General features: G+C 37.7%; 1 protein-coding gene across 5 annotated transcripts; it reads right to left on the bottom strand.

Annotated features, from left to right (window-relative positions):
• Window positions 1-4,741: 4,741 nt before the first annotated feature.
• LOC143848388 (mitochondrial-processing peptidase subunit alpha-like) lies at window positions 4,742-20,159 on the bottom strand. 5 transcript variants are annotated; one of them, XR_013235385.1, is made up of 16 exons: window positions 20,003-20,159; window positions 18,715-18,791; window positions 14,368-14,607; window positions 13,950-14,246; window positions 13,686-13,853; window positions 13,399-13,566; window positions 13,173-13,253; window positions 12,968-13,034; window positions 12,617-12,714; window positions 9,217-9,289; window positions 9,053-9,123; window positions 8,884-8,933; window positions 5,441-5,553; window positions 5,182-5,334; window positions 4,978-5,032; window positions 4,742-4,844 (listed from the first exon to the last, which is right to left on the bottom strand). XR_013235385.1 is itself a non-coding variant. In XM_077357324.1 (14 exons), the coding sequence occupies exons 1-14, from the start codon at window positions 20,010-20,012 to the stop codon at window positions 5,285-5,287; spliced, it is 1,563 nt and encodes a 520-aa protein (XP_077213439.1). In that variant the 5' UTR covers window positions 20,013-20,159; the 3' UTR covers window positions 5,046-5,284. The 5 variants fall into 5 exon arrangements, 1 of the variants encoding a protein (XP_077213439.1); XR_013235384.1 differs by having other exon boundaries at window positions 5,226-5,334; XR_013235383.1 differs by having other exon boundaries at window positions 4,742-5,032.
• Window positions 20,160-21,589: the final 1,430 nt, after the last annotated feature.

Below are 21,589 nucleotides of genomic sequence, written 5' to 3'. Positions count from 1 at the left end.
ATCTCCCGATCAGCACTATAGTTGTCATCTTACACTGCCCTCTCAGCCTCCCCTCAATTCCTTTTCGAGATCTGCCTATACGATGACAACCTTTTCTCTTTCCACCCCTTCTTTTGCCAATTTGTCGGCTACTTCATTGGTGGACCGACTCATATACTGAAATTTCGGGGCTAAGAATGCAACTAGGTGACTAATTTCCGACACAATGTCCGCAATCGCCCAAGGGCCGATCAACTTTCTAGTAGCCCACGATATTACGTTTGATGAATCTCCTTCAATGATCAAATGACCACTAACATGATTTGCGAACCACTTCACTCCCCATAATAATGCCTGCGCTTCCGCTTCATTCGAGTCGCATTGCCCCACCGGTCTAGAGTATGAGAGGAGAGTAGATCCGCTTGAGTCCCTGAATAATCTACCAATCCCCACTATACCTGAATTCCCTTTTGAACTTCCTTCAAAGTTCCACCTAGGCGCTTCACTTTGCTTCTTCTTCTTCTCACCAATGATGATCTTCCACTTTCTAAAGATCTTCTCTAAGCTGTAACTTCTTCCATCCTTACCGATGCTGCTCCAAGCTATGATAAGACGTTCAAGTTCAATAAAATCTGTATTGGTGCATTAGTCTATAGACTTGTTCAAATCTTTACTTCAATTTTGAAATGGGATTTTCTAGGGTCCATCGCAAAAGGCATTTCGTGGGACGTGTGTTTCATGAGAAAGCAGCCACATAGGCTCACTTTCCAACAGATTTTGTCATCATTCGTGAGGTGGCTGCTCTCTCATGCAACAGACTTTCCGCGAAATGCCTTTTGCGATGGACCCTAGCAAATCCCATGAAATCCCCCAATGGGAAAATCTTTCACATGTGTTTTGGTAGTCCTCAACTAGGTTTCCTTATTTGTGGTTCTGTCATTACATTTTGGGAAATAATATATCAGCACAACCATGTTTTTATAATTGCAGAAACTGAGTTTGTCTTTTCTTTATAAATTGGCTTGCCAGAGCTTTTTGGTAACTGTAATAACCTTTGACAGCACTTTAAATAATGAAAGACAAGAAAGAGTTGGTGCAATTATTAAAACATGGTTGTGCTGATATCATCTCCCTACATTTTTACCATTTTTACTTACTAGTACAACATGCTTAATGTTGTTGTGACACTATTAAGGGTGTGATCTTATCACTTAAGAGAGCCTCTCCATAGAGTCGTAGTTACATAACAAGTTTACTCTAAGAAAGATACAAAAATCTATAATAATCCATAATCCATAATCCTTTCTCTTTGTTTCTTCTTTTGTGTGATTTTTCTCATTATTTCTTCTGTGATTTTTCTCCCCTTTTCTTCTCTTTTGTGATTTTTCATGGGCAAGTCCTGCTTATGGTATCCGAAGGACCATCAATTGGAGTATACACACTGTCCGCGAAGGGATTGTTATATCCTAAAGACGATCAGCGCTTGAATCTCATGCTCGTGCACCTTCATAGAGTGGGAAGATGATTTCATCCTAAGAATAGCATCAATAAACACGCTCCTTAATCTGGTATTCAGATAAATTTCTTCTAAGCATTGGGTTTTTGCTTCACTGATTTTCATTAAGGACATCATAAGATTTACATGGTTAGTTTTCATTGGGTATGTAGATATCAATCCTCTATTGAAAAAGAAAAGAGTTCATGAAGCTAGTATATATTGGCTGTGTAGATATCAATCCTCTTTTGAAAAAGAACAGAGCAAACTTTCTTTTTCTAAGTTTCCACACAATTTTCCATGGAGATCAGGGATACCAAACAGTGTAAACATTACTCTCCACAATTTTCTTTCTTGAAGAAAATACTCTACAGAAATGTCCCTAGGGTTAACCGCACATACGTAACAGCCAAGGTTTCAAAGGATTGATTTCTCAAATCACATTTGCCCATGGATGATACTGAGAAATCATATATCTAGCCGTTCACAGGTCGTCAATTTTTCATTTTTAGATTATTTTCAAAGGAGAAAACTTGCGAATAAATGGAAAAAAATATGTGATAAATAAAAACTATAGAAAATCAACTGATTAAACCCTGAAATTCTAAACAGGGGTTTTCCGATGGAGCTTGCTATTTTACTGAGACCAGTTTTGGACCAAAACTGTAAGTGAAGACCCGGGAGCTTTATCCATAGAGGAATTGAGGACAATTTAAGCTTTTCAAGAGAGCAACCAGGAGCCCATTTTTGTAAGATGAGAGGCCTCCCCCCAACATTGAGAACCTGGTTTTCGAGAGCGGTGGTGCAATCTTCTCCATTTGAGAATCTTATGAGGAAGAAGTTCTTGGCCATTGGATGGATTTGGAGGTCCCCTTTGGTTTTCCATTTCCGAAGAAGAAAATCACGGAGGGCTAGAAAGTAAGGTTTTTTACCCAACAAGTAACCAAGGAGACAGTTAGTCCATTTGTTTTTGGCTTCAAGGAGATCATTATCTTGGAGGAAGACTTGTGTGGGTTCAAGGGTTTTGTTTAGATTATCAGGGTAATGGTCAAGGGTTGTGGGTTCAGATGGCTCAGTCTGGTCATTGAAAAGACCTTTCCAGCTTTTGGGGGGTGGCTGAATCATACAGGGGGCAGGGGGTGCTGGATGGGTGGCCTGGGGAGAAGGCGGATTTTCTTGGTTTTCAGTTCTTAGATGGAAGTGGACACAGGGAAGAGGGTTTCTCCTGGACTGGGGGATGAGATGGCTCCCTTGGGACTTTCGATGTTCGGGAATGGAAGGAGAGGGGGGAGTAAAGATAAATTTTGGCATTTGGTGAGTGGTCCAGAAATTATTTTTTCAAACTTGCCAGCTGCGGCAAGCCTGGGATTCAATAAAGGGCTCAGACTCTGGGGGGAGGAGATGACTGGTTCGTGAAGGTTAGGATTGACGGGAGTAGGTCCTGCAGCATTCGAAGTGTCTAAGGGTTTTCTAACAATAGCAAGATGGGCATGGCCCAAAGCAGAGATACCGGAGGAGAGAGTGTTCGTCCCGCTTCCATCATCTTCACCGGTGGATTCTAGATAGAGGCTGACAGTAGGAGGTGGAGGAGGCTTGAATAGTTCCTCGGTTTCTCTATCTCTTGGAAGAGGGATTTTCCTTTTCTGTCTTTTCTTCTTTGTAGAGGAGCTAGAATCCGATTGGGAGGATCCATTCTTTTTTGGGTGATTGGATGGGTAGATAGGAAGATATCGGGATGCATCCGATTGAGACTTTCCCTCACGCAGCGCATTAATCCTTTGGAAGATACCTTCAGGGCTTTGTGATGGGTTTGGGATTCTAGGTTTCTCGGGCTGGAGATTTGGGGTTGGGGACAGGGTTTTACTGTCTTCTTCTTCAAGAGTCTTTGCTTTTTGGTAGTTCTCTTTTAGATTACCTAAGAAGCTGAAGAAATTATCGGAGGGAAAATTCTGCGTCGGCCACCCTTCGCCTTCCATTCTCCGTGGGAGAAAGGGGGAATCCTTCCCTGGGTCGGGGGGCTCCATGAATCTCGGCAGGGCTTTTCAATCAGAAACCCTAACGTCTTGCGCAAAACCCTAATTCACTTTTTGCGCAAAACCCTAATTCACTTTTTGCGCAAAACCCTAACATCTTGCGCAAAAAAAAAAAAAAAAAAAAAAAAAAAAAAAAAAAAACATGGTTAGTTTTCATTGGGTATGTAGATATCAATCCTCTATTGAAAAAGAAAAGAGTGCATGAAGCTAGTATCTATTGGCTGTGTAGATATCAATCCTCTTTTGAAAAAGAAGAGAGCAAACTTTCTTTTTCTTTTCCTTTTTCTAAGTTTCCACACAATTTTCCATGGAGATCAGGGATACCAAACAGTGTAAACATTACTCTCCACAATTTTCTTTCTTGAAGAAAGTACTCTACAGAAATGTCCCTAGGGTTAACCGCACATACGTAACAGCCAAGGTTTCAAAGGATTGATTTCTCAAATCACATTTGCCCATGGATGATACTGAGAAATCATATATCTAGCCGTTCACAGGTCGTCAATTTTTCATTTTTAGATTATTTTCAAAGGAGAAAACTTGCGAATAAATGGAAAAAAATATGTGATAAATAAAAACTAGAGAAAATCAACTGATTAAACCCTGAAATTCTAAACAGGGGCATCATCAAATTCGTCAAACCCGTGGTCTTCAAACAGATATTTCATGTCTTTCTCAATCTCTGCAGCATATTCTCCACGGAATTGGAATCTGATAGACAGACACAGCATGTACCAATTTCTTATCATCACCATTTTCCTTCATTCTAAGAGTCAAGCTGAAGGAGATATCCTTTCAGAGAGAGAGAGAGAGTTCAGAGTTATCTATTTCTTTTCTAATTTTGAGAGAAATGCTATTTCGCGGCTCACTTTTGCAAGAGTGAACTATCAAACAGGCTCACTTTTTAGAAGATTTTGTCTCAAGTAATTCATCTGAGATTGCTGTTCTATCCTGCAAAAGTGAGCAGCCAAATGGGCTTTCCTCAAAAATTGCCTAGCAAATCCCTTATTTTCTTGGTGCCTTAATTTTGCTCCCAGAAACTCAAATTCTTTTCTTGTAAATGTATACGAGTGGAAAATGCGATTATATTGTTTATAGCATCTATCAGCCAATAAACTTTGGGAAATAATATCCACACTCCCTAGTTTTAATAATGACATTCCATACGTTATTACCCACTATTTTGCTTGGTTGTTGACAGCATCTTGAGAATTGTTACAGCCATAAAACCTGATTAGAAAATTAAAGAGTGAAGTGCCATTAGTGAGATCAGTAAATGTTTAAACATCAATTCTACAGCACTTCTTGCCACGAAAAGCCATTATATATCATATATCCTGCAAGATTAAAATGTGGATGACAAAATAAGTACCACCAAATCATCTAAACCAGCCAACATGGAAAGACCAAGAGTTCCAAACCATGCAAAGCACTGTAGTTCAGAGTGGAATGTTAAAAACTGCAAGAAACCTTCAAAGTACAGTGAAGAAGAGGGCGGACGCTGACATTTGTAGATTGGAAAAAGCTGCAAAAAAATATGTAGAAAAGAAAATGGAATATTAACTTAAGATTCAAATGAAACTCTGTCCGAGCATCGGACATGCCGGGCTGTCTCAAGCCGCCAAATAAATGGGGAAAGAACACCAATTTATTGATCCAGAGGAAAATTCTCACATAATTTCCAGAATTATTTTCTAGTCTTTCTTTCTGTTCATTACCAGGCAGTTCCAAGCAAGGCTTAAAGAGTGTTGGGGATCAACAGTAGCTAGAACTATGATTAAGCATGGAAGATGCGGCTGACAGATTCGTATCTGGGAACGTTAACAACTGCAAGATGGGGTTTTTTTTTAGAAGAAAAATGAGAATTAGTTCATCTAAATGCTAACAAAACTGCAAGTAAATGTTTTTTTTTTTTAAAAAAAAATGGAATTACCATCTCCCCATGCTGCCATTGTTAGAGGCGTAGAAACCATCTTCTGGGCAATGGAAGAAATATCATTCAGAGTAACTTCGTCGACAGCCTTAAGAAAATACTCGACGGGCTTCCTGCAATGGTAACAAAAACTTTTTGCTTTAAAAATAGCATGCATTACCATAGATAAGCTGACAAAAATCAATGTGATAAGAACGGAAAAGGCCCATGAATTGCATCGTAGGTATCTCCATGACCAACCGCACTAAATCTATATGTTATTTTTTTTTTGTTTTTCTTTTCATAGTTGGTGAGTGTGAGCCAGATAGGCAAAACCATCTGACAAATCGAACTCAGGAATTAGATCTGTTCAATCATGAAAAACTTACAATTTGAAAACCACTTTGGTACCGTTGAAAGCTTGGAAGATTTGAGAGTCCATCGCTGACTCGAACGGAGGGGCCTTCCCAAGTTCCGAGTCGGACTCAACCATGACATAACCTTGTTAGGAACATGTTTTCTTGGATTGTGTCACAACTCGCAGTTGATTAGGTATTTTGTGAGGTTGGAGAGGATTGATTGTTATATTGTGAAAAAAATGGCTCGAAGCCTGAAATTGTCATCGAGGGGGCTGCTTATTATATGGGGCTGTTCCTCTCCAACCTCACAAATACCCAGTCAACTGTGAGTTGTGACACAAGCCAAAAGAAAAAATGGCTCGAAGCTTGAAATTGTCATCGAGGGGGCTGCTTATTATATGGGGCTGTATGCCTAGTGTTTACTTTATTCAAACCCTTCTATGTTACCATCTTTGGGTTCTGATACCTCCAGAGGTTGCAGAAACTCTTGATTATGCGTGAATTGGGTAGCAACAACACCAAATCGCACAAATTGTTTTTTCATCTCCTTGTCATGTTTTTCTCCTTGTTGTAGGACCAGTCCTTGTCGTCAGTTCAACTCCCAATGTTACCAAATAAATTCCCTAATATCATCAAGGGTTTTATTTTCTTGCCCGTCTTCACTAGTCTCAGGACCTGAGGCTTTTTTGGAGGCATAGCTCTAAGACCAAATTGACAAATGGACTGATACCAATTTATGATAAATCTATGTTAGAAATAAATTTTCTTATTTAGATGCTTTCCTTATTTATGTTATTGCCATCTTATATTAGATTCCTTTATTTCCTTTTTTCTATTCTGCTGATTCCTGTTTCCATATTTTGCTTTCCCTAATTTATATATAATGTAGATGCTGTATGGCTTTTGAGAAAGAAATAATCAAATTAGTGCAATTAGCATATTGGAGGCCGAGTTTCCTTGAAGTCAACTCATTGGAGGCCTGAGTTTCCTTGAATTAACTCATCTTCCCTATTTTCTTTTCTGATAGAATGGGGTTCTATCAAGTTGGTATCAGAGTGGTTTACGGGATTGGTATCAAGGATTTGAAGGCGTATTCTATGGCTACAGGAAACAAGAATGGGTTGTCCCCAGAGAACTAGCCTTAAAAGCAAAGTTGGATGCGAGGAATGCGCGGATCGAAGCACGAATCCAAGCCTTTGAGGCAAAGATCGAATCGAGAACCCAACCTCTCAAAGCAAATTTGTTAAAGATGTTTAGAGATTTTCTTTCTCAAAATCCCAATCCTTCTCAGGTGATGGCACCGTCACTTGGCGTGAAGTTAGAAGAGCCTGTAGCTGAAGAGTTCAGAGAGTGCACCGTCGAGAACGCTTACACAATAAAAAAGAAAAGACAAAACAGAAAAAAGGAGAGAAAGAAATCAGATCGAAGAAAAAGCAATAAAGCCTCAAAAGAAAGGGGTTAATGATTATCAGGGTTTTCGAGTCCAACAACGTCGACACTGAAAAATTTGTCATGCCTCTCAACCTTTCCAACGCCATAGAAAAGATCCTCACCTGAAACCATCCGTGAATCAATCTAAAAAATACATAAAAGAAGCTTTGATGAACGGCATGATAGGATCAGTTTGCAATTGGAATGGCCTCAACCATTAATGATGGTGATTAATTACAAGACAAAGAAAAGGCAAGAAGGAGGGAGCAAGAAAAAAGAAAATGAGAAGAGAGAAGAAATTTGGAAAGTATGGCGCAAGATCAATCTCCAACCTTGGGGACAAGGTTGAAAGCAAGGTGGGGGAATGTTAGAAATAAATTTTCTTATTTAGATGCTTTCCTTATTTATGTTATTGCCATCTTATATTAGGTTCCCCTATTTTATTTTTTCTATTCTGCTGATTTCTGTTTCCATATTTTGCTTTGCCTAATTTCTATATAATGTAGATGCCGTATGGCTTCTGAGAAAGAAATAATCAAATTAGTGTAATTAGCAAATTAGAGGCAGAGTTTCCTCGAATTAACTCATTGGAGGCCTGAGTTTCCTTGAATTAACTCATTCTTTCCCTTTTTCCTATCATCGTCTTCCCTATTTTCTTTTCTGATAAAACGGTGTTCTATCAATCTAATTCTCAAAGCCTGATATACAGATCACGGTGTTGAAATTACAGTCAAAACAAGTTTTAATCTGGGATGGTTACAGTCGTGGATTAATCCTTCAAATCTATGTCGAAATATGTAGCAAAAGGTCTTCTAGATAGAAACTCCATCCAAATCCCTACAAGAGAAACAACAAAGTTCAGGAGGTGAAGAAAGCTTCTATCTAGATAGAAGCTTAATGTGCACCTCAAAAGTTATGGAGGTGAAGAAAGCTTCTATCTAGGTAGAAGCTTAATGTGCACCTCACATAAGTTAGGCTTATTTTAGCAAGAGGGGAAGAAAGAAAATTCGATGGAATACACAAAATCTAAAACCACAGGAGGGGGTTGGTGAACCCTTGGGATTAAGAACACACTGCAGACGAGATTATGGTGAAAAATCCATTCAATTCATGCAGTCAATGTGATGTCAAGGAGTCAATGTTTGCACATTGGAATGTGGTAAATGGATTTCTAACTTCTAAAAAGTGGCACCATAAAGCCTTTTGGCTAATGTTAGATGCCTGTTTTATCAGGCTTGTTGCCCCGTAGACTGCAAGCCTTGAAAAATAGATATTTTTGCTAAAGATCAAAGTCTTGACAAAAGTTATATCTAATACCCGAATAATTATTCCTCGCAGGTTGTTCCTAAGTTGGCAACTGTATTAATGGGCATAAAATTCACACCAGGAATAAACAGATAAAATAACAATTTGGCATTCTTTAATCACAAATCTAAACCAGGTGTGAGGTCTTAAGTGGGGCAATCTCTGCCCCTCACTTTTTTTCGAATGATAATCTCCGCCCCACTTTGTATCTTAATATAAATAAAATTCTTCGTTATCTTTTCCAAAAAAAATAAAAAAGAGAGAGAAAAAGAGGAAAGAAAGAGGAATAACATTAGAATATGAAGATTTGGAAGATACTGTGCACGAAGACTCTAATCTACAATACAAAAGCGTTGAGGTAAGACAAACCTCTCTCCATATGTCAAAATCTGGCGCCCAATATCTTCTGCAGCAACCATCTGCAAGATGAAGAATGATTAGCATGTAAAATAAACATCACTAAAAACAAGACAATGTGGATCTGCAAACTCTTATTGTGTGTTTAAAATAAAGTGGAAAAAAAAAACCAAATGCGTACTCTTGATTCCAGGTTCATCAGCACTGCGGACTTTGTTGCCTCTTTTGCACGATCTAGCTGTAATTGATCAACTGCCCAAATGAACTAACAAAATGTAAGGCAAAAGCTAGAGGAAAGACACAGCTCACTCAGTGAGTACTGGAAGATAAAGGGTACAAGCAAACCTTCTCCAGGAGTTGCAACTGAAAGAAGTTCTCTCGCTGCCAACTCAACAGCTTTAGATACAAACTCAGACCCCTAATTAAAAATATAAACACTCAAATCTTAGAAAAGCATAATAAGCAGCAACAACCAGTTAAGCCTATGTAATATTAGAAAAGCCAAGACACAAAATTCATCCAATCATTCAGAAAGAAACATGAACCAGTGACTTAATAGTGCATACACAAAAACAGATATCCACTCTATCAGCACCACCTTGTCTGTAATTAACTAATAGGGATTGGCACAGTGAACTTGTAATAGAGATTTTGGATTAAATACAGATGATATAGAAGATTTCCCCAAACGATGAAATATCGGCATTATTTCCTGTCACTTGATAGATCTTCTTTCCATGCAAGGCAGCTTTATTAATGAAAATAAAGAGAGGAGTAGGGAATGATATGTATCTCATGCTATATTTCAGTATCCCTGATGGTTTGATGGATAGATTGGATAGGATCCAAAGTGATTTCATATGAGAGTGTGAAGACAGAGGCATAGAGCATAAGGATCACCAAATAAGGTAGGAAGAAACGTTCAAATCCAGGAGGAACAGAGGTATAGTAAGGGAAGTAGTTGCCCTTATGGTAAAGAGGTGTAGAAGGTTTTATTATTTTGAACAACGATAGCCACAAATATTTGTCTGGGGATTTTTTGAGAAATTTACAACTAAGGAGATTTTAAATTTTTTGTTAGTTTTAGGTTTATATCAGGAAAATGGAAAAATAAATATTTAAAAATAGAAAAAATAAAAAAATTGTAAAATAATCACGATATTTACATGATATTTGTGCAGTAAAAAAATGGAAATATCTCGATAGTTTTTAAAATCTCACGATACTTTTGGGGCCTTGCCTTTTTAACCAAAAGTTGAGATAAAATCGTGAATTTTGGAAAAAGTTGGGAGATATTTGTGACTATTTGAACAATAAAGAAATTTTATTAAAAAACAACTAGAGCTACTAAATATATCATTCAAAAAAAATCTAGAGCTACTAAATGCTCATGACCAAGATGGTCAAGAGCAAGAAAAACGAAAGCAACCCGAAATAACAGCGACTCATTAAGCAACATAAAAAATATAGAAATTTCTAATGAGTAAGGAAGCTCTAGGAACACCATCGCAGGCAAGCAAATCAGCACCCGAACTGGTCAGTCCATGTGTGCTGGAAAAAGACATATTGACCTCTTATGCAATACAACACCTCTTTTATAGTGTCAATAAACCCCTCCACAGGAATACCTTGGATTGCAACCATCAGATGGCTTAATAGAGGATGCATGGCAACCAACGACTAAACAGTTCATACACGAAAACAGATATCCACCCTATCAGCACCAACTGTCTATCATGAACTAATAGAGATTGTCCCATGAACTTGGCATAGAGATTTTGGATTTAATACAGATGATCTAGAAAATTTTCTCCGAAGAAGGAATATCGGCATTATTTCAGCTGTCGCTTGACAGATATTTTTCCCATGAATGACAGCTTCATTAGCGAAAAGAAAGAGATCATCAGGGGAATTATATGTACCTCATGTTATATTTCAAGATTCCTGAGGGTATGACAGATCGATTGCAGAGTATCGAAAGTGATTGAGAAAGCAAATGCATGGAGCATAAGGATCACCAAATAAGGTGAGAAGAAATGTACGAAATGTACACATCCAAGAGGAACAGAGGCATATAGATTGGAAAATCTGAGGAAGAGAAGTAATTGCCCTAATGAAAAATAGGTGTTGAAGTTCTTATTATTTTGTCTTATGATATATTTGTGATAGTTGCATAGTAAAAAAAATGAAAATATCACGATATTTTATTGAATTTTAGGACAATTTTGGCTTTTTGTAGTTTTAACAAAATGTTGCTAAAAAATCAATCTGAACCACCTGTTATAATCCTACAGGTCAGTCCCATTCCAGTTTTCCAAGGAAATGACAGAAGAGTGGGCCTCCGAGAAGTTCTCTACAAAGAGCGTTGTGGCTGCTCAACGGGGGAGCTACCCCGGTATGGTGTCGCAAGTGGGAGTAGTCCCAAAGGTAGCGACCTTTGCCTGGTTGGCCCCTAAAAGATGGGAAGAATTGGAAAATGGTGAGCTAAAGTTCAACTTTGATGATGCTCGTTGGCAGCCCCGGTCTAACCCATGACTGGAAGAGCAGTTTGGAATTGTTCAAGAAAGGTAAAGGCCCGTGCCCTCTTAGAAGGACCAAAAACTTTTTGGAAATACCTAGAGGAAATTTCAAATTAAAAGAAGATATTAAAAGATGTTAGAGCTCCTAAAAAGAGTCCAGGTAGTTCCACACATTTAGCAGTCCACTGTCACGTAATGCGTAATCAAATTCTCTTGCAGTTTGACAGCTGGTAGAAGACATTGGTTGCATAGTTTTTGCATTGGGCAATTTCTGCTCCTTTTGTAATTCACTGTCACTCGACAGGATTGTGCATGTAAGTTAATGCAAATTTCAATTAGATGCAACTCAAAACAAAATGAAGATTACATACCAAAAAATCCTGTATGTGAAACATATTTACCATGTTCAACAATGTGCTTGATTACAGTATCATAATATGTCCAACGCACCAAGATAAGCTTTGTAGGTTGCTTTCATATGTGTTACTAGAAGGCTATGTTATTTGTCTTGTGCCTCCTATAGATCCAGGTAGCTCCAAAACATCATATAGCATTAGGTCCGCATAGTCCAGGCATAAAACATAAGCACTCAATTGAAAACATTTGATAACAAGCAACAAAACCTCCCATAGTATTGCTTGCGCAAACTCATTCTTGCATATCCATGCAGATATGGAAAGCTTTGAAAGGGTGGGTAGGTATCATCCATGGTGCCCATGTGGCAATTATCAGACCAGAGATCTAGGGCTAAATAAAGGTATCACAGCCATTGGTGATGCTGTCTCTGTGATATACTCACTAAACTAATATTTCTTAGCTTTTACTCTTTAAACCTTAAAATTATGTATCTTGTAATCGCTCTTCCATAAAAGTATGTCCATACAGAACAGAAAGACAATTGTTTCCCCTACAATCTTCTTATCCTCCACAACATAATACAAACTAACAGTTGATTTCAGTTCATCAAAAATGATGGCAAGGATTGACATGTAAAGATATAGAAGGGTTATATTATGTACCATGAATAAAACTTAATACAAGTAGAGCAAAACTACAGCTCTATGCACAGTGGCTACATGAATCCCGAATGTAGTTCTTTGTTGGACACTCAAATCATGAATAGTGACGGTAAACAATTGAAGCACATGTGTGCTTATATATGTATAAATCAAACAGATAACAACCACATTTATTAAAAATAAATTAGGATAAGCTGGATGCCTTACAGTGGTTGCATGAATCCCGAAGATTCCAGTGTTATTGTATATACTGTTGAAAGCAGAAAATGACTGGATTTGTTGAAATTCATTTAAGATACGAAGATCTGTCCACATTTGCACAAGTGAAACGAGATACGTGCATTCAGTAGATAAACATACAAATAAAGACATATGATGAAAGTTGCCACCATATATTTCATGCTAATGCCTTCACTAAACTATAAAAAAAATGCACAGAAAAATCCGCAATAATTCTTGATAATTTAATTATTAAACATAAACGAGCCCATGAACAAAACATAAATGAGCCCATGAACACGAACATCGGATTAAGAACGAATAGAGGCCATAACTTACATAACCGAGAGTACATCCCTTTTCCAGGACCTCCAGCAGAGAAAGAGCCACCTCCACCCATGAGCATCTGTCGGAAGAAGAACAATTTGATATGATATTCAATCTTAATTCATCACAAAAAACAGCTAGACTAATAATAAGAACAAGCAGAAAGATGGACAACAAAATGTCAGATCCTAGACATAGAAAATTCAAACTGCACAACCTGGATCACTGTCAAAGTCATAGCTTCCTTCTCATTGCGCCAACCACCGGGAACTTCAAAAGCAAGGGCAACATGTGTCATCTGCTCTTGCAAATGAAATATATGAAATGTCAAGCTTAAAAAATTGCAAAGGAAACCATTCCCAAAAAAAAAAAAAAAAAACCTAATTGCAAAGGAATGTAGGATGATAACCAAATGAAACCGATAGAACACTCATAATGCACACCGTTGAATCAGCCTGACAACGATAATCGCCTCCAACATACACAGATTTTGGCACCTCTGGTGGAGGAACCTTGGGAAGGTCAGATAGAAGAGGCTCTGCAAATGCTATTAACTCCTCGTGATCAACCCCTGATGCCGCAAGTACCATTCTTGGAGCAGTATAATTCTCCTGAATTTCTCAAAGCAAACTCCAGTCTTAGAACACGAACAACTAATAAAACAAGAAATAACCAAACAATGTAAATATAGACAGATAGTGCACATAGGATAAGGTTCACTCGAACTTACAGCAACAAATTCCTCCAAGATTGTACTATCTAATCTACTTATTGCAGATTCTGGGGCTAAGAGAGGATTTGCCAATGCACCAGAATAGCCAGCAGAATGAATCGCTTCCAACAATAAACCTTGTGGATTGTTAGAAATCTCCCCTATCTCTGCCTTTACTTTCTGTAACTGCAATGACCCATAGTAAAGAACAATCAACACCTGACAGTCAAACAATAAAATGCTAAAAGCAAGATTACGAAAGAATTTTGGGAAATGCAGTACCTGCTCATTAATTTCCCAATCAAGGAAAATAGGGTTCCTCACACAATCAACAAGCAGCTCAACCATTTCAGGTAAGTACGTTTTCAGAGCATCATATGAATAACCCATCTGCTCACGAGAAGCCGATGCCGTAACATTGCCTCCAATTGCTTCTACTTCACGTACAATACGTAGATGGCTCCGGTTTGTAGTGCTCTTGAAGGCCATCCGTTCCAACAGGTGTGTGGCCCCAAATGAAATGGGTGTTTCATAAATGGAACCACAGTCAACATATAATCCTATTGAGGCAGCAGGGCTCTTCTCGATAAACCCAATCAACAACAATTAAAACCAGGAAGTGGAAGTAAATGGAACCAGTGAAGACAATAAATAAAGGATTTCAATATTCATGAAATTAAAGAAAGGAAAAAACACATACTATAGAAGTTTCAGAGGCGATTTTCACACCATTGGGAAGAGTTGTTATCTTTGTCTTAACTAGCTCTACGTAATCTGGCAAAGGAGGTGGGAGCGTAATACCTGGGAGAGAAAAATCTAGAGGTGGGAGTGAACTAGATTTCTCCCCAGTAAGCCAGGTGAAAAGTCCTCCAGAAGAGGAGCTTCTATCAATGCTCGTACTAGAATATCTGGCTGCAGTTATCCTATTGCCCAGACAGTTCTGTGAACAGAAGCAACAGACAGATCATTCAAATGTTATGGATTATGAATGACACGATTGCAATTTTTAAACTTCTCACCAGAACAAATAAATGTATCAAAATGAGATCAAGTACACACAAAAAAAAAAAAACTAATCAATGTGACTCAATCAAAACTCAGGTTGAGTCACTGGGGTAACTCGGTTTCACTTAGAAGTTAGAACTCACACAAAACTAAACCAAGTACTTAAAAAACTCTATCAGGTAAAAAAAAAAAAAAAAAGGCCGGCCAAGTGCACGAGGCTCCGCCATTGCGGGTCTTGGGGAGGGCTAGATGTATGCAGCCTTACCCCTACTTTGCAGAGAGGCTGTTTCCGTGACTCGAACCCGTGACCACCAGGTCACAATGGAGCAACCTAACCGTTGCGCCAAGGCTCGCCCTCTATCAGGTAGATAAACTAAAAAAATTTATCCAGTAATCCATAAACTAGACAAATTAGATTGAAGTAAAAGCAATCCAAATAACTTAAGCGTTCAACCAAGTTTCAAGTCAACTCATACTGTGCCTTTTTTTAGTTCATAAAGCATGTCATATTCGATACAGATCGAATAAGGGGGAAATTTTAAAAACCAAAAAACCTCAAAATACGGGGGAAATTTTCATTAACATTTTCATTCCATGCAAGTAGAAGGGAAGAAAAGAAATTTCAATCATTTAGAATAAAGGAAATACAAAATATTAACTAAAAAGTAATGGAGATCTGTACAATGAGATTGATTTACTTTGTATTACAGCTTTTAATTCATTGAGATGATAAAACTCTACAATCCATGTTTGGAACTGTGTCAGTCTTATTCTTCTTCCTTTCCTGGATAAAATTCGTTGAGAGATCACGAGGGAAAATCTTGTGTGATTCCCATGAGCATTTCAAACCTAAGATACCCAGATGTGGTCGAGGATTTCTCAATAAATGAAATTGAAAATGCTATTTCCTCCATGAAAAGTGATGAATTCGGAGAGCAGATAGCTTTTGCAATGCATTTTTTCTTGACTGTTGGGGATTCAGTGTACTCTTTGTTGTTTTGGAATGACAACGATTTATTAATGATGAAGGAACAAAGCCCGAAGGCTGATGTGGTTGAGAACAAGCATAACAATAACAAAGAAGAAAAGAAAGATCCAAGTAGCAAATCAAGGAGAAATGCCTGTCATGACAAGAAGTCAAGGACAATGCCTATATTTACAAGTGCATTAACTCTACCTTCATAAGTCTCGTCCAAAAGGAGGATGGAAGAGAGGAGTTGAAGTACTTTGAACCTATTAACTAGGTGGGCAGTGTCCACAAAATTCTGACTACGATGTTATCGACCCGCTTGAGGAAGATAATTGATCATATGATCACTAGTCCAAGTGGAGCATTCATTAGTGGGCTTAGTTGCCAATTACATTCCAATGAGCAGTTTGTTTTTCTTCTGGAATGGAACATTTCATTGTTCTACCAATTTCGGAGTTTCGTTTTGGAAAAGAAAAGACAAAATTTTTAGACATAAAAATCTTAAAATTGAAATATAAAATAGAAGACAAGAAGAACATGGTAAAACTAAGGTAAATCATTACTACATATTTTATTAGACCTACCATTTATTAATATCATGTAAACATCTATCTAAATCAACATAAGGTAAGTGTCATCCATATAATCCAGGTAAAGGGAGGTTATTATTATTGCCATTCAAAAATAGAGAGATTTTTATTATTGTTAAACACTCCCACTTGATTGGACATAATCTTTCAAATGAATAGGTCCATAAGGACATCTAGATTTTCTTGAAAAAATGGTAAAAGAAAAAAGTACAAACTGGGACAGACCAGAACAAACTGGAATGACCGAAGCAGTGTCCAGCATCCGAAATTGAAAAGAGCATGGAGTGTCATTGCTTGGAAATAACTACGTGATGAGTAGTGGCTGAGGAAGGTGGGTTTCAACTGCTATTCAATGGAAGCATTTTCTGTCAGATCCTTGTAAGTTATCTTGGCTATAATTAGAGAGGTGGGTGGGTGTCTTTTTCATTTAGGCCTTTTATGATTTGATTGGTAATGCCTTATAGTTCTCGTCTTTCACAGGTCCTTAACTAGTAGAGGTTGATTTTCTACATCTGGTAAGGTGGATTAAATCAGGGGTGTGGTATCCTAAAGTGATTGGCAGACGTGTGGTTGAAGAGGCCTTGGGTCCTGTTCCAAGTCTTTAGCCCTCCCTTTCTCATATGGATATAGAAGAAACTTGGAGACTCGCTTGCTGACAATGGGGTTAACAAACAAAAGACAGTGAGTGACTAACTCCATGTCGATGCCGAGGGGATCCAAGTCTTCCTGATTTTTTTTAATGGTTTCAAGTATTCCTGATTTGTAGATTGGTTTTGATTTGCACTACTTTCCCTCTAAAATTTTTTTTAAAAAATGTATAAATAAGCAGCCGAAAAATATTTATAAACTTCAAATCCCTTAATAAGTATAAAAGAAGTCCAAGACTACATACTTCGCTTTTTCACAACTACAAACTTTCAATAAAGGTTTTTTTAAGTGTAAAAACTTTCTAACACAAAAACAAAACCCAAACACTCCTAAGTCAAATTTTAGCTATACTAAAGATAGCATCTTTCAAACCCAAAATCAGTCCCTAAATATTTTGAACTAAGAAGTTCCAAAATCCACCAAAACCATCTGAAATTCAATTTAAATTAAGAAATAATCCTAATATATAAAAATCAGCCAGTTTCGCTTGTGTTCTGGTCCATTTAAAGCATGCAGGCCCATGTTGAGGTCAGCATGATGACTTGTTGGCATCATCCATATGACACAACAAGGGCCAATTTCAATAATGCTTTCTGGCTTGAAAACCCCACTTTCTACTGGAGTATCATCTTGAATTGAATAGTGTGGAGCTTGGACTACATCACCCACAACCCATTAAAACTCCCTACTAAAATCAAGAAAGAAGAGCAAGAAGGGGCATCATTGAGACCAAGAGGTGATGCCTTATTTGTTATGTTGATGTAGGGTGGGGCCATCAATCGACATTTGTTTTGGTACAACAACTTCCATAAAATTAAGAGAAGATCATTTTGGTGTATGATAGTCTAGACCATTTTCCTTTTCTTCTTTTTTTTCTTTTTTTTTTAATTCTTAGGGTTTCCCGAGAACCCCGCTCGTGCACTGTAAAAGTGGGTTTCTTGAGTTTTCCGTCCTATTTCCAATCTGGAACTTTCTGAAAAGAAAAAGGGATAGCATGGCCTAAGACTGTGAGACAAGATGGCGTAAGATGTGGTTAGAAAGGAAGAAAGCCTCGGTACAAGTTTATAATAGACTAGCATTCCTGGTTCATACTATGCATGGGTGTAAAGTGGCGGCCCCACCTCATGCATGGATTTGGGTGGAGATGGTGGGCCCACTCATGTGTATAAAATGGTGGGCCCTACCATAAGCATGGTTTGGGTAGAGATGGTGAGCAATACCATATCAAAACATGAGGTGTAAAATGGTTGCACTCACCCATGCTATGCATGTGTAAAATGATGGGACTAAGTAACCTTATCAAAACATGTGCTCTAAAATGACGGGCCCTACCCATGCTATGCATGAGGTGTGAAAAATTCATCATAGAGGAAATTCCGGTAAATTTTTCCATGGAAAAATTTTTCTAATAATTTTTTTCGATGGGAAGAAAACGAATGAAAGAAACATGTTTAATACATATTATAGATTATAAGATTTTTAATTGAACTTTCTAGAGTTTCAGAGGATTGAGTTTTCGATTTAGGCAGCATTTTCTAGTGGTCCCCCATTTTAGTTAGTTGGTTTTAGAAAGGGATTTTTGGGCCTTCGTAGGTTAGAAAGCTGGACTTTAATACGATTAACAAGATCACTAATCTATACAAGAGCAACTTTGTGGTAGCTCTTTAACAGTTTTCATGCTAGTTTCAGTAAAACTACTTTCAGCAACTGCAAACAAAATAAGACAACATGAAGCAATCAAAACTACATTTAACATCTGAAAACAAACTAAGATAAAATGTAAAAGCATTAAAATAAAAGTAAATGCAAGCAAACGTGACGAACTATCATGTACCTGAATTCTCTTTCCAGTGACCACACATTTCGGCCCGCTAGCACTGTTCTTTAAGTTTTGGAGGATAAGTCTCCCGCCTAAAACCCAAGACAACCAACGGAAAAACACAATATGAAATAAAATATGCAAATGTAAATAAATCACAGATAATGAAGAAAGAAAAAAAGATGCCGAAAAACACCAAATAAAACAAAAGAAGACAGCAAAAGATCCAATAAACAAGAGAAAAATGAAATTTAGAATTTACTGATACATAGAAAGATAAACTATGGTTCAAGAAAAACCTGATGAAATCGCTATAACATCATAGTTGAAGCAAAAAAAAGGAATGCAAACGAGAGAAGACTACATCAATCACAAAGGGCCCAGTCTGGACTGCAGGAATTTTTTGGAAAAAGAAAAATATTTCTAAATGAGGAAAGTGTTTATGAGATAGAGCATAAGCTTATCTGAGCTTGAGCTCAAAACCTCATGTGGGCCCACATTTTTGGGGTGATCCAAAACATTCATTTGAAAGGCCCTTGCATGGATAGGGTGTGTACCAAAAATCAGGTCATTAGGATCCCTTCCATAAGAGGAGGGAAAAATGGACAGATATTGTTTCTCCACGAATCTGCCCAATTTTTCCCTCTACAAATGGAAGGGTTAGGATGATCCTAACGACCTGATTTTTGGTACACACCCTCCCTATCCATGTAAAGGCCTTTCAAATGAATGCTTTGGATCACCCCAAAAATGTGGGCCCACATGAGCTTTTGAGCTTGAGCTCCGATAAGCTTATCTGAGCTCGAGCCCAAAAACACTTTCTTGAAATGAAATTTCCCATTTGTTTGACACACTAAAAAATGATACGCAACTTTTAATAGTGGGACTTTAAATTTATTATAATATCCCTCCAAATTAACCATAATCATAACATTTACCTCTAAATTGTGGAAACCAAAAAAATTCTTAATAAAAAAATTTTCCATCAGAAATGTTTTTCTTATAATCCAAACAGTGCAAAAGGAAGAAGAAAAAACTAGATTTTGATGAGGAAAGAAGGAAATCGTTAGGCTTAGAGAGAGAGAGAGAGAAATTTGTCTTCTCCAATCATGTCAATAACAAATGCAAAAAGAAAAAAAGAAAAAAAGTAACAATCGGAATCGCATAAATATGAATACAGATTACAAAGTGATTATACTGGAACATAGCCGATCGAAGCATGGCGAGATCGAGATACGCAAAACATTTCGAAGAACGAGAATCTGTAGAAGAAGAGAAGAAAAAGAGAGATTGAATGACTAACCTATTCCCATGTCCGATATTCAACTGATAGCCGAACTAGGGTTTCGGTGGAAAGGGGGAGAAAAATAAGACTAGGTTAAAATACGAAGAACGTAGATTGTTCTTTTCTGTTTTTTTTTCTGATATTATGAGTCATAAGTCATTTCTAACTATCAAAATTGGGTCCCACACTGTGATTTGCGTGTGCTTATAACCGGGACCGTTGATCTAGCGGACCTCACTAGTGACCCACATTATCTTCAAATTCTCATCTGGGATAGTAGTTGAATTAGTAAAGATGGAGAGGTAACTAGATAAGCATTGGATTTGCCTCGAATTACCAAGAAGGGATTTGCTAGCGTCAATCGCAAAAGGCTTTTCGCGGATGGACGCGAGCAAATCCCTACCAGGAAATGTCAAGCAAAATTCCTTTTTTTTTTTTTTGTTGGGATTTGCTAGGGAGGATAGCAGAAGGCATTTCTGGAGCCTCATAGGCTCACTTTTCAACACATTTTGTCTTAATCATTTAATTCACCATAGGTGGCTGCTCTCTCATACAACTTTTAAATTTCTACTGAAATCAGATCTATAGAGGGTTAGGATCAACCTTCTAACATTCAGATCGGAGGGTTAGGATCAACCTATGGAAATGATTTTTGAGGCACAACCTATTTAGGTTGTGGCCCATCTAATGGACGGTTTGGATCATCCAATTATGTCACAATACCGCTTTGTAGAATCCGAAGGGGGCTAGCCCAGGGAAGAAGGGGGGCGAATATATCACTTCCCTTGCATTAATCATCGGAATTATCGCTGTAAATTTTGATGGAATTAGTAAGGTACCACTTTTCGACCTTCCAAATTCCAGAGTAATCTCGTGAGTCTCGTCCAGCTTTCCATTTTTCTTGGGTTTTTCTTTCTCCTCTGTTCACTTGCGTTCTCTGGAAAGCAAATCCCTAGAAAATAGCCTCTTTTTTCCTTGACAAGACCTTAACAAGACATCATTCTGGTGTTCACTTGCTTTCCGATGAAAATAGAATTACACATGTGGAATTTCTGTAATAAGTCAAAAAATGACGTGGAAAAGCCCATTCTCCCCCTCCTTTAAGGCTCTGTTCACTTGTTTTCCCGGGAAAGGAAAGGAAAGGAATCTGAAGTGGCAAAATGGAAAGGAAAGGAAAATAAACTGTGATTTTCCCATGCTTTCTCGTTGTTCACTTGCCCAGAAAGGGAGGGAAAATATGCAGGAAAGTTATTTTCTCGCTGTTCACTTGCCCAGAAAGCAAGGGAAAATATGCAGAAACCCATATTAAACATATTTTGCACAAGATTTTTTTTTTGCATTAAATGCTACCGCATAAACAACACGTACATAGATCCCTAATCCATCCAAATGAACCTAGCAAGCTTCTATATAGGATCCTTCCATTTCAATCTGCATAAAATGAAATGTCGATATCGGCTGTTGAAATTTCTTTACGCAATCTACATTCCAATGCAACTAATTACGCTACAAATTGCAAATTAAAAAAAGGAAACAAAAAGAAATTTCATGTGGTGATAAATGAGGTAAAATTCAAAACCCTAACCTTACTCTTTTATTGTCAAC

The sequence above is a fragment of the Tasmannia lanceolata genome, unplaced genomic scaffold (assembly GCF_043159265.1).
Source record: "Tasmannia lanceolata isolate RefF3 unplaced genomic scaffold, GAP_Taslan_0.1 ptg000016l, whole genome shotgun sequence".
Taxonomy (NCBI): domain Eukaryota; kingdom Viridiplantae; phylum Streptophyta; class Magnoliopsida; order Canellales; family Winteraceae; genus Tasmannia; species Tasmannia lanceolata.
Note: the sequence above shows the minus strand (reverse complement) of the source record. Positions and strands in the feature narration are given on the sequence as shown.

Bases quoted from the DNA above. Each gene is read 5' to 3' on its own strand.
- LOC143848388 (XM_077357324.1), bottom strand. The intron at 13,254-13,398 runs GTGTGCATTATG...TTGCAAGAGCAG, and splicing joins GTTGTCAGGCTGATTCAACG to ATGACACATGTTGCCCTTGC. The intron at 12,715-12,967 runs GTAAGTTATGGC...AAATGTGGACAG, and splicing joins AGGGATGTACTCTCGGTTAT to ATCTTCGTATCTTAAATGAA.